General features: G+C 45.8%; 1 protein-coding gene across 10 annotated transcripts in view; it reads right to left on the bottom strand.

The window, feature by feature from the left end:
• The window catches only part of plekha6 (pleckstrin homology domain containing, family A member 6), a 300,812-nt gene that overhangs the window by 49,024 nt on the left and 239,327 nt on the right, over positions 1-12,461 (bottom strand). For 9 of the 10 annotated variants that reach the window (XR_009929718.1, XR_009929719.1, XR_009929712.1 and 6 more), the window contains one exon: positions 6,434-6,612. Coding sequence is in view for 2 of the 10 variants with exons in the window: in XM_062456283.1 (XP_062312267.1) it covers positions 6,434-6,612 (179 nt within the window). In the remaining 8 variants the exon portion in view is untranslated. The remainder of the gene's footprint in view (positions 1-6,433; positions 6,613-12,461) is intronic. The other variant, XR_009929715.1, reaches the window with a different exon arrangement.

The raw sequence follows: 12,461 nt of genomic DNA, 5'->3' as shown, positions 1-12,461 counted from the left end.
TTGTCGGCCAACAAAGGATTGTCCGTTGTACAACATGGGGTTCGGCCACTAGGAGCTGTTTGTTCCTCGAGTGCGGCGAGGCCGTTCCATCCGCTCCCCTGCATGCTGCCCGGGGAAGGCTCCGGCGAGGGGCGGCTCCGTTTCCCGTTCTGCTGTTGTGCTGTCCAAAAGGGGGCTCGCGTTCAGTAGCCGACCACGAGCACTTGCGGCATATCTGGCATATCCGAGGAGCGACATTTGCAGGTACCATCGTGAATCATGTTCAGGTTTTCTCGGTGCACTGACCTGTTGGACAGGCGTCTGATGGAGTGCGGGGTGTAGGGTTGGACATATCGTGCAAGGACAATGCAATGTGCACGCGTCTCAGTCTACAATAATAGGAGCATTAATACTTTGCTGCACAAGCCCGCATTCGAAGAAGCAGCCAGAGTTCGCTAGGTAGCTGCTAGCCATTAGTAGTGTTACTGTTACTAAGCTGCCTTGTTTGTCACTGCTTGACCGAGCCGAACAGAAGTGCTTGCTGTATTCGCGCCGTTTAAATTGGTTGTTAGAATCGTGGAGCAGATCCAATCTACTCGCTTGCGTTTGATGACGTTCTTTCAATTCCGAGTAGCGGTATTATTAATACAGCGGAAGCACTGGAGTACATCGTCCTAGTGACATTTTAAGTAGCCTAACAATGGAGACGGCAAACGTTGTCGGTTAATAGCAGTAATAGTTTACTAGGATGCATCCTGTAAAGGAATGAATCTACGATGCTAATCCTGCTGCAATTCCATATACTACTAGTTATGTCTCTTACTTATTAGAGACGCAGATAAGGTCCCATGACATGCTGTTTTGGATGCTTTATACAGGCCGTAGCGGTCCCCTAATATTGCAGCCTATCTGGTCTACGGTCATTTGCACGTATGTTGTCTTGCGACATCATAAGAGGAACATGTTCAATTGGAGCACTGAGCTTCGTTTTCTCAAGGCAGAGAAAAATACCCTGGCCCGGTTACACCTGTAGATATACCAATGTGTACTGACAATGCTGAACGTGTGTCTGATGTAATCAATGTGTCAGAAAATGAGTAACGATAATGATGAACCGAGAAGCTTGTGAGACGGTCCGCATGAAGCCAGCTATACTGATTGCAATAGGTATCTGCATGCTGCAGGTAGCCTGCAGGGACGCTTCCCCGATCTGTGCCCTCGTCAAAGGGCAAGTGAATACCGTCAACCCCTGCCTAGCTTCGATATTCTTATACATACCATGATGCGTTCTCCGCGAGCCCTCTGCCTGTAAACATGTCTGTGCTGTGCCCTTTGCAGGGTGCACCGTTTCGAGTCCCGCAAGCTGCAACCGTGTCCATCAAAGCATTGGTGGCAGGTGTCCAGTTGTACGTTCGGTGTGCGGATCCTTCATCATGCAGCCTTCTGGGGAGCCCGTCTCTCCGTCTTGTAATGAGCAGTGCACGGAAGCAGCGGGCTGAAAGCAGACAAACGTCTTCCTAAAACTCCACCTTTACTGCACAAACTACCACTGAGACAGGGGTGCTTCGTGCTAAGTCGACACCCTGCTCGATACAGTGTTTCTCGGGTTCTGCGGTGTAAAGGTACCCCCACTGTAATGGTCCACACTAACTACCTTTTGTCCCCTCTCCTTCATGCGCCGGTACCTGCTGTACCGCCCCGGGCGACACCTGATGAGCCCCTGTTTACCAGTGACGCAGCCGGCAAGGCCACGACCAGATCGTGGCTCACGCAACTCCACTAAGTTCTGTGCGAGTGCTATGGCCTGTCCCCGGCACCATATACGGCGTATTCCTTCCGGATCAGGGCGGCTGCTTCTGGTGTCCACGTCCGCGCTGGACGTTGTGGAAGCACAGAACTCATGAGCGCTTGAGAACAGAGACCGGGACTGTGTCGGGCGATGCTTGCAGCCGGTACACAATAGAGTCTTGCATTGGATAACGCTCTGCGACTATCTACTCTAGGCCGAGCAGCTGAGCAGGCGCTCAAGAAGAAGCCGAGCAGGCGCTCAAGAAGAAGCCGAGCAGGCGCTCAAGAAGAAGCCGAGCAGGCGCTAAAGAAGAAGCCGAGCAGGCGCTCAAGAAGAAGCCGAGCAGGCGCTCAAGAAGAGCCGAGCTGGCGCTCTAGAAGAAGCCGAGCAGGCCTCCAAGCTGAGCAGGCGCTCAGGAAGCTGAGCAGGCGCTCAGGAAACCGAGAAGGCGCTCAGGAAGCCGAGCAGGCGTTCAGGAAGCTGAGCAGGCGTTCAGGAAGCTGAGCAGGCGTTCAGGAAGCCGAGCAGGCGCTCAGGAAGCCGAGCAGGCGCTCAGGAAGACGAGCAGGCGCTCAGGAAACCGATCATGCACTCGAGAAGGTGCTCAAGCTGAGCAGGCCTCCAAGCTGAGCAGGCGCTCAGGAAACCGAGCAGGCGCTCTAGAAGACGCTCAAGCTGAGCAGGCCTCCAAGCTGAGCAGGCGCTCAGGAAGCCGAGCAGGCGCTCAGGAAGCCGAGCAGGCGCTCGAGAAGGCGCTCAAGCTGAGCAGGCCTCCAAGCTGAGCAGGCGCTCAGGAAACCGAGCAGGCACCCAAGCCGAGCAGGCGCCCAAGCAGAAGCCGAACAGGCGCCCAAGCAGAAGCCGAGCAGGAGCTCAAGAAGCAGCCGAGCAGGAGCTCAAGAAGCAGCCGAGCAGGAGCTCAAGAAGAAGCCGAGCAAGGCACTCGGGCTGAGCAGGGCGCTCAAGCTGAGCAGGGCGCTCAAGCTGAGCAGGCGCTCAAGCTGAGCGGGTCTGAGACCTCTGGTGACCAATGTGGTCCGCATGTATCCTGTGGTTGGGTGGCTTCATACATTGCAATGGTAGTATGTCTCTTCGGATCTCTATGCAGCCGTGGTGATCCGCAGACGTCCTCGCTACGTCGCCATCAGAATCCAGTGTCTACATGTGGACGTCCGTCTATATGCCCTGGGAACAGCGGATGCACCATTTGTCTCACACATAGTTTTGTTGCTAGTAACAGTGGGATGTCATGTGGTCCTCCTGAGGCTCAGGAGGAGCGACGCTCCGCTCTACACATAGTATAGACTGGCGGAGTGTCTGTGTTTTGGGGATTTAACTTGTTGCTCCCTGCCTCATGTCATGCATGCTGCAGTGAAGGCAGGGAGCGCTTCCCCATGTACATCCATTCCACCAATGTTAAACCATTTGTCATGTGTATGAATAAATGGTGAAATCAATCACGTGAGTGTCTTGACTGAAATGGGCGGAGATAGTTCAGGCATGGAACTCGGGCAGCGCGCTCCATAGGCTTAGCTAGCACGCGCCATAGGCTTAGCTTGATAGGCGGCGCTATAAAGTCGCACACTCGTCCTCGATTACCCTTGTGTTCTGCGCTGCTGCCACCCACCACCATCCCCTTCTCCCCCATGTGGTCTATCTGTTCTCCCCGTGGGGGATTTAACTTGTTGCTCCCTGCCTCATGTCATGCATGCTGCAGTGAAGGCAGGGAGCACTTCCCCATGTACATCCATTCCGCCAATGTTAAACCATTTGTCATGTGTATGAATAAATGGTGAAATCAATCATACCATTATGTATATACCATTATGTATATACCATTTTCAACCAATTTGTCAATCTGACAACCTACATTCTATTGCGCAGTTGATCTTTCTGCGCAGGCAAAAAAAAAAACACAAATTGATAATAAGTTATTGCAATAGTTAGTTGGTCTAATAATAAGTGATTGTGAATACATACATAATAATAAATAAAAAAAATATAATAAATACGTTGTCTATAAATACTTATTTGCACAACATCCCTCAAAACCAACATGGAACTAGAGTGGACGAGTTCAGAAGCCGGAAGTTTCCTGAGAGTGGCAGTTTTCCCCATATTAGACATTCTCTGCTTATAGCCAACAATGAGCGGCTGCGACATCAGATGGGTTCTTGCAGACTGCCACACATATGTATAACTTAGGTGCAAGCTAAATTGAGATTTTGTTAAGATATTGTTAAACATTATCTATGCATTTTACAAGTAACTGACGCCAGTTCCTTTACATTCTATTATGCTTTTATATTTGATTTCTCAAATAGTTGATAAATAATTAATAAAGGGGGAGAGCTCCTTGGCTGCATGCTTTCAGTTTTGAATGAATGTTTGGGGTATAAGATTCTTTGTTTTAATATGTTGTCTCTTTCTATACTAACTATACTAGCGATTCGCCTGGCTCCATTGAAAATGAATGGAAAACATGTTGTCGCTCACATCGTGTCGTTCAAATACAACTTGTAGCCTATACAAAATTCAACAACCTTAATAGACATACACGGTGATGTGTAAAAATTAGTGGTGGGCATAGATATTTTTTTTAAATCTAGATTAATCTCACTGTAATCTTGGCGTTAATCTAGATTAAAATGGCTCATTTGAATTCCGCCGAAGGCATTCAGAATATGTGTGCTACCCAAATAATGACTAAAAGTAAATCTTTGAGAACGAGTTTCTCAAGCCAGGTGGCGCATTAGACCAGGAGCTCATCTCCTGTTTCCAAAATGCATCACATATGCCTGAGAAAGCTGTTCTACTATGATAATTGGTGATGAAAATACATTATGTTCAATAAGATGTACTTGTGTTTATTAACTGTTTATTAGATTAGTTAGCTTGTCTGATAGAGCTGTGCTGACGGGCTTGCCTCGGTTGCACTCAAACATCGTAGTTTGACGACGACTCTTCCCCTGCGCTACATCAGTGCTTGGCCCGGCATCTTCCGCATTAGTTAAGGGATGCTTTGCGTTTAGGTGGTATTTGAGACTGGAAGAACTCCTACAGTAAACTAATTCCGCATAGCACAAGGTGCAAACAACCTTAGTCTTGTCAAGGTTTCCATTGGGAAGCTTCTTAAAAATACATTTTCCCTGAAGCAAACCAGGCGGCTTCATAGCTGCATCCATGTTAGCACATCACGTTTGATGTGATAATTTCATACACAAGGCATACACACAGGTTCGAAGACTCGTTCTCGCCCCCTACAGTGCAATTCGGCTAGGTATACATCCGCGCTAAAATATCAAAAGTGAAAGTCATCATAGCTTGCGTAGTATAGACCCAGCTCCCAACCCAACTTTGAGAATAGATTAACGGGGATATTTTTTTTATCGCCGATAAGAGTCGCAGCGCGTTAACGCGCATTAACGCCGATAACGGCCCACCACTAGTAAAAATGTTTTATTATATTACTCGAAGTCTCTGCTAATCTGTCGATACGACTAGAGAGTCCCAGTCGGGCTAGCTAGCTAGTTACCATAGAACGAAGTTACGTAATGTGTATTCGTACAGGACTGGATATGCAGCCACATAGGCGATTAGTTTCTCCTCCATCTTGAAACTGAAAGCTAGAAATGTTTACCATGGTTGCTACGTTATGAAAAACAAGAAAACACTCAGAATTTGCATAAAGTTGAGAAAATCTCAACTCGAATCGCTTGGATTGTGTCGCGGTGCTACCCACAATGTACCACGCAAGCCATTCGCCTGGCTCCATTGAAAATTAATGTGAAAATGTTGTCGCGTCGCTCACGTCGCTGCAGTGTAAACGCACCTTAAGTCTTACAGTTTCGATTGATATCTTAGCGTGCACACAGGCAGGTGACGTGTGCTTCGCATACTGAAACGCCTCCGCACACCTGTATGGAACGCTCAGTGGGCAATAAGTAAACCGCCGACTTGAGGCAAAGTCACCGTCTTTTTCGCCTCGAATTGAACAGTGTCACGTGACACGTTGCCATTTACACATGTAAATGTTGTCTCAGTTTTTGAGACGTGTCCAGCAAACAAAGGTGGTTTTGCTGGCGGTATTATTGGTTGCATTGGACGAGGAAACTTCAGTAATAAGTACAGCTTGGTTCGCAAGCTAGCAATGCTATTGTTATTTATTGTTATTTATTGTTAGTTGTTTATATGATGCAATGTGTTGTGTAGCCTAACCGGTCAGTTGGGGATAGTTTAAAGATGCAAATCTATCTGTGCCTCTGTCAATCAGTGTATTATAGCGTCAAATGTCTCCTCTCTATAACCCATGGATATCAATAAAAAAGGTGTTCTCTGAACCCCCCAATATTAGCCTAATGGTGTCCCCATGGACAAAATAGGGGTTCCTACACCCAGTTTGAGAACTAGCTGCCATGGATTGTAGCCTGAACTTTGCTTCCATTTTTCTTTTGGAAGGTTATGTTTTGTCCATTTTGTTGAGTGAACCTGCAACCCATATACAGCTTTTGCGTTTGTGTTGTGGCTTTTGCGTTTGTGTTGTGGCTTTTGCAAAGCGTTGACACATCTCGACCAACGTACTAGTGAGCCCTTTGCATATAAAACGTATTGCGCCCCATAAGTGTGTGTGAGTGCGTGGGTGGGTGTATGTATGCGTGCGTGTACCTCTGTGTCGGCTGTGGCTGGACCCACGTGGCCTCGCTCATGGCCGCCACCCACTGCTCCTGCTCCTCCTGGCTCTCAGCGCTGAAGTAGTACGTACGCGTGCCTGCGTGCTCTGCCTGCACACAGAACACAATGGCACCCTTCAAGTCTCCTTCCTCCTCCTCCTCCTCGTACCACACCTGGGGAAAGGACAGACACAGAGAGGGAGGTAGATGGGTAGAGACAGAGAGGGAGATAGAAAGATATAGAAGTAGAGCGAGAGAGACAGAGATAGAGGGAGAAAAAGAAACAGAGAGGGAGAGAGAGAGACAGAGAAGGAAAGAGTGACAGAGAGGGAGAAGGAGAGAGACAGTGTGTGAGAGGTAGAGGAAAGGTGACGTAGAGACAGAGAGGGAGAAAAAATGACACACATTAGACTAGAGCATTCATCAAAATCTAGATTTCTGTCTTATGTTCTTTGTCGGGTGCCTCTGCGTTATCTTCATCATCATTGTCATCATCCCCCAAGTCATGCAGGTAGACAAAACACAAACTCATGCACGACAGCAACAAAATATAAGTCAGATTCCTCCTGTTGTGTTAGTATCTGCAGCAGTGGCTCACACCAGCCATCTCAGCGTGTTTCGATACCTGCTAGGCAGAACAATTCATGCAAAGTATCAATTAAGGTAAACATTATGAACCAAGGAAAAGAAAAGCATATCACAAACCATGTGTGTGTGATAGTGTGTGTGTTCAGCATGCAGACCACCACAACACCCATGCAGCTATCAATATCTACGAGAGGTTGAGGAAAGAGTGATTGAATGCTACCTACTTCACACACATCTCCTCTGTGGAGTTTAACAGAGGCAAAAAGAGAGGATGGCTATGTTCAGGGGTCCTCGCAAAGATGGTGGAGGGAAGGAGACGGAGAGACTGGTTATAAGAGTGTCTGCTAAATGACTAAATGTAAATAATGAGGTTGTAATGCGAAGGGTCAAAGTTCAGAGGTCAGAATGTTGATTGGTCAACATTAGGGTTCAGAGTTTAAAAGATTACTTTTAGAAACGATCCTGAAAGATAGAAATGGGGGAAGATATCCAAATTCCAAATGACATGTCATTTATTGTTCAGGTTCCAGTTCGACATGTGTGTCAAATGCTCTGACCAACCACTGGGGGACATCAGAGACAGACCCATCTTGGAGAAAGGCATATTAGAACTAGAGAGGGTAGAGTGGGCTGTGCTCCTTTATTTTTGTACACCCTTCGACTGGTTAGCTGCTGCGATTCCCACACAACAGAAGTGTAGTAGTTAGCTAGCTCTACAATTTACCGGGGCTAGGTCTGAATCTAGGAGCAAAACGGAGCACAGCTGCCAGCTGTAAGTATATGCAGGTAGCAACGCTAGTGCTAAATAAGTGAGTAAGTAGGGCTTGTGAGACTGCTCACCAAAAAAAACGAAGGGGAACCAAGTAGCCTCAACTTTCCTAGACTTTTAGCTACGGTACTAATTCTGAGGGGTCGCTGATATCGCTGTCTGTCTTACTAGAACATCGTATCAATAGGTGCGTTCGACATGGACTGACTTCATGCAGCGCCGCAGCCGGCTGCAGGCAGCTGACTTTAAACTGTGAATTCTGGTTAGACTTTTTGTCCGACTTGAGACGGCGCCAAGGCTAGGTCACTGTGACGTAGCCATCAAAGTACCGTGAGATCGATTCGAGAACTGCCGGCTGTGTAGCCGAGCGTATTTTCTCAAGAGCAACTGCACGGGTTCTAATGACGACACAGCTATTTCATGATTGGCCAGACTCACACACAACAACTTTGATGCGTGTTTTGTAATTATTCTGACACCTTCAGTTTCGCCAATGCTCAAATCCGGACCAAACTGTTTAATTTAATAAAAAATTTGTTGAAGAAAGTTTAATTATAAATAAAGTAAAGTAGGCAAACAGCGCTTGATCTAGCCTGGGTGCCAGCCAAACTTAGCCCCGCCCACAAAAATGTTTTGGTCGGGAAGTTGGGTCTGGGGTCGCTCGGTTGGGGAAAAACTATGTCCGAACAAGAGCTGTTCGGACCAATCAAATTGTCAGGGCGGGCTTTATGCGATGATGGACAGATGATCAACAGTAACGTAATCAACCACGTCACCAAAGAGCGCTTGGGTTGAATTCGTTTTCAACAAACATTGCTGCCGCTGGAGAGCTGAGATGTGTACATTCTGACATCGAGTCTGTTTTAGAAGACATCGACAGCGCATTCATTTTGAAAGAGAACAGAGATACGCGATCAAGGCATTTGTCGATGGAAAATATGTTTTTGCCGTCCTTCCTACGGGATTCCGTAAAAGTTAACATACTACGTTGCTCTGATTGGTTGTAGGTCTAGCCAACGGAGCGGTATCAGACTCATATTCTGACTAGAATTATGAGTATGACAATGTCAGGCTAGGAATGTCCGACTTCACAGAGGCATTTTTAACTCCTCCCCGACTGCAAGCTGCTACTCTCGCCGGTCGTTCCATGCAGCCGCAGTCCATTTCGAATGCACTTTTTTTTACTAGGAGCAACCTGTGATAGCCTGGCTCTGCCCTCCTACGTACTTCCGCTCAATTTTGATATTGCTTCTGTACTAGGTCTGGCCATGAGGTAAGGAAGTCAGATGTCTCCGGTTAATTTTCTACCGGCCAATCAGCGAACAGAGGGAGTGGCTGTCGTGCACTAGTTTGTGTTGTAGTTCCGTAATGGCGGCGGAGAAAGATGCGAGCAAAGCCATTCGGTCCGTTGTGGCAACGCTGCCGAATATCCATAATCTAAAGCCAGTTTTGCTCCGAGTTTTGTTGGTGGCCATGATGTTGTGGCCCTCCTCCCCACGGGGTTCGGGAACAGTTTGATTTTCCAGCTACGGCAGCTAGCTCTATTACAAAAGAAATGTACGAGAGTCTGGTTAGGACCAGGCTAAACCTGGGCTACCCCTGACTGAAAATTTTAGGAGCGCAAGCAGAACATTTTGGGGCACACCTTAAATCGACATGCAATGCAATTATTAATGTAACTAGAGAGGGTACAATTTCTGGGGACATTTTTTACAACTGATATACAGCGATGCACCACAAAAGCTTGAGTTTAAATAAAATATTTAATGTGACATTACGTACTGTACATGCAAGTCTTAGCTAAATGCCTTAAATGTATGATGCATCCATCAGTCCTCCTACACCACGACACGATACTTGCTGAGCAACAGCGCAAACACAGGCAGGGATACAGTAGCTAACAATGCTAGTGCTAAATAACGGTGTGTGTACACTACAGAGGTTTTTTTTTAATATCTGTACTTTATTATTTATATTTCTGTTTACTTTCACTTTTACTTCACTACATTTTGCAAAGAAAACTGATACTTTGACTCTGATACATTTCCCCTGAAACTTGCCCCTTACTCGCTACAAAATCAAATCTATCTTTAGAAGAAAAAAAAGAATCATGAGACCAACGTCGGGGACTGTGGTGGAACACAGACTGCAAGCAAGCAGGTTTGGCGAATCAGTGGTCCTAGCTTGCAAGTTAAATAATTGGTTAATCACGTTAATGCGCAATTGCAAGCAAGTGCTCTCAAAGCCGCGGTTTGCTTCTTCGTACCGGATGAAGTGCCTCTTATGCTTACCCAAAGATACTGAAATATTGGCATTCAAAAACTCCACATCCAACCTCAGGAAACACATTGAGGTAAATTAAGATGAATCCCATGAGCCGCAACGTTAATGTTTAGTTATAATAATTAGCATAAACATAAATATTTTCAACCCAACTCCTTATCCTTGGTCATGGTGGCCACAGCACTTAAAAGAATAAACGTCATAATTCAAAAAATTCTGACCCTTTGCTTTTTTATTAACAGCATTAACTTATACTTTTACTTTCAATACTTAAGTACATTTAATATCAGAAAATTGGACTATAAGTCACAATTTTTTCATAGTTTGGCTGGTCCTGCGACTTATAGTCAGGTGCGACTTATATCTCAAAATATAATTTAACATGTTTTTAAATGTTAATTCATACTGACTGACATGAACCAAAGAGTTCAACGGATTCAGTGATGTGGAATGAGATCGGGAGCTTGGTGAACTAGTTTACCGGTAACTTGCTTGTTGGACTCGCTAGCTTGTTATGTTAATTTAGCCTATTCAGCCTCCCAGGTATGTTCTTTATGCTATTGTGTAGCTGAGTAAAATACTGGACACCTATTCAGCCTGTTGTTCTGTGTGCTATTGTGTAGTTGAATAACTTGCCTTTCCAGATTAAATGTCTGTTCTTGGTCTTGGATTTTGTGAAATAAATGTCAAAATAAATGCGATTTATGTCAGTGCGATTTATATATGTTTTTTTCCCCTTCATGACGCATTTTGTGACTGATGCGACTTATACTCCGGAGCGACTTATAGTCTGAAAAATACGGTACTTTAAAGGGGTGATTGACTGTTGTTTGGGGGGTATTTCAAAACCACCGTTTTACAGCTAAATTTTTTTATTGTGAGATTTGCATAGGAATCAAGTCAAGTCAATGGACTTTGAGGTTCACTGTATGTCCATTTTACCCACTGAACTGTCGTTATTCAACTGTGACAAGGTAAATTTGGTTCTGCAATCAATGACCCCTTTAAGACTTTTACTCATGTAGTATTCTAATAGGTGAGTCATTTTCCAGTAAGGTATCTTTACTTTGACTCAAGTATGGCTTTTGGGTACTTTATACACCACTGGGGCTTGATTGTTATGTGGAATAAATCAGTGTTTGTGTGTGCATGGGTGTGTGGGTGGTGTGTGTGAGTGTGTGTGCGCGCAGTTCAGCGTGATGTGATGGTTAAAATTATCCCAGATGAACAGAACACTCATCATTGACTAGTGCCAAGTGATGGACAGTGCAGATATCTTGTGGTGTGTGTTTGTGTGTGTTTTTTGTGCGTGTGTGTTTGTGGTCCTCCTTTCCGTCTTCACCTCTTCCTCCCTATTTCTCTCTTCTCACTCTTTCTCTCTCTCCATCTTTCTCCAGGGTTTCCCGCAGAAAATGTGTTAGTTAAGGTGGTAGGTTGGGTTTGCCGTCAGACCGGGGAGGGGGGGGGGGGACTAGTTTGTGTGATAGACTAATGCGGGGGGGGGGGGATAGTTGTGCGATAGACTAATGCGGTCTGCAGAGGAGGCTGGCGTTTTGGAATGGAAGGGAGAAAACAGGACAGAGTAACACGGCGGATATTGTTTTTTGACATTTTTTTACGATGTAGTTAAGGCGGCAGGCGTGTGTTGCTTAGGCGGCCGCCTTAACTGAAAAGTGCTGTGGGAAACCCTGTTTCTCTCTGTCTCTATCTACATCTTTTTTTTTCTGACTCTCCCTCTAAATTTCTCTAGCACCTGCACCATATATTTCTCTCTCTTACAAACGGACCAAATGGGACCAAATCTCTCAATTGTTTTTTTTCACTCACCCTTTCCCTATCTTACTATCACTCTCACACACTCACATCAAATTTGAATCCAACATGAAGCAATGCTTCTATTTTTTCCATTACTGGGTACTATATTGTCAATGTATGCTTTCGGAGAATCGGATTACAAATCCCTGTGCTCTTCTGTGGCCATTGTAGGGGAAATAAATTATGTTGCTGCTGTAAGAACGCATCACTTCCTTCTAAGTGGAGCGTAATGCATAGAGAGGCTCGTAGAGAGAGGGCTGATGCAATTGAATGAAAACCCCCCATGGTAACAGTAGCAGTATGGGAGGGGACAGAGAGAGAGAGGGAGGAGGAGGGATAGAGAGGGAAAGGGAAAGAGAGACAGAGAAACAGTTTGGGGTATATTTCTGTTGATGATACCCATCCCCCTGTGTGTCTGTCACTCTCCTTCACTTGTCTCTCTATTCTTCTCTCTCCTTCTCATTTGCTCAATTGTATGCCACAAATCACTGACTAATAGTGGAAGGGGGATGATGGATATATGTTCAGTATCCTGTCATCTCTGTTTTTCCTCTGTCTCCATTTATAC

The sequence above is a fragment of the Osmerus eperlanus genome, chromosome 1 (genome assembly GCF_963692335.1).
Source record: "Osmerus eperlanus chromosome 1, fOsmEpe2.1, whole genome shotgun sequence".
NCBI classification, from domain to species: domain Eukaryota; kingdom Metazoa; phylum Chordata; class Actinopteri; order Osmeriformes; family Osmeridae; genus Osmerus; species Osmerus eperlanus.
Note: the sequence above shows the minus strand (reverse complement) of the source record. Positions and strands in the feature narration are given on the sequence as shown.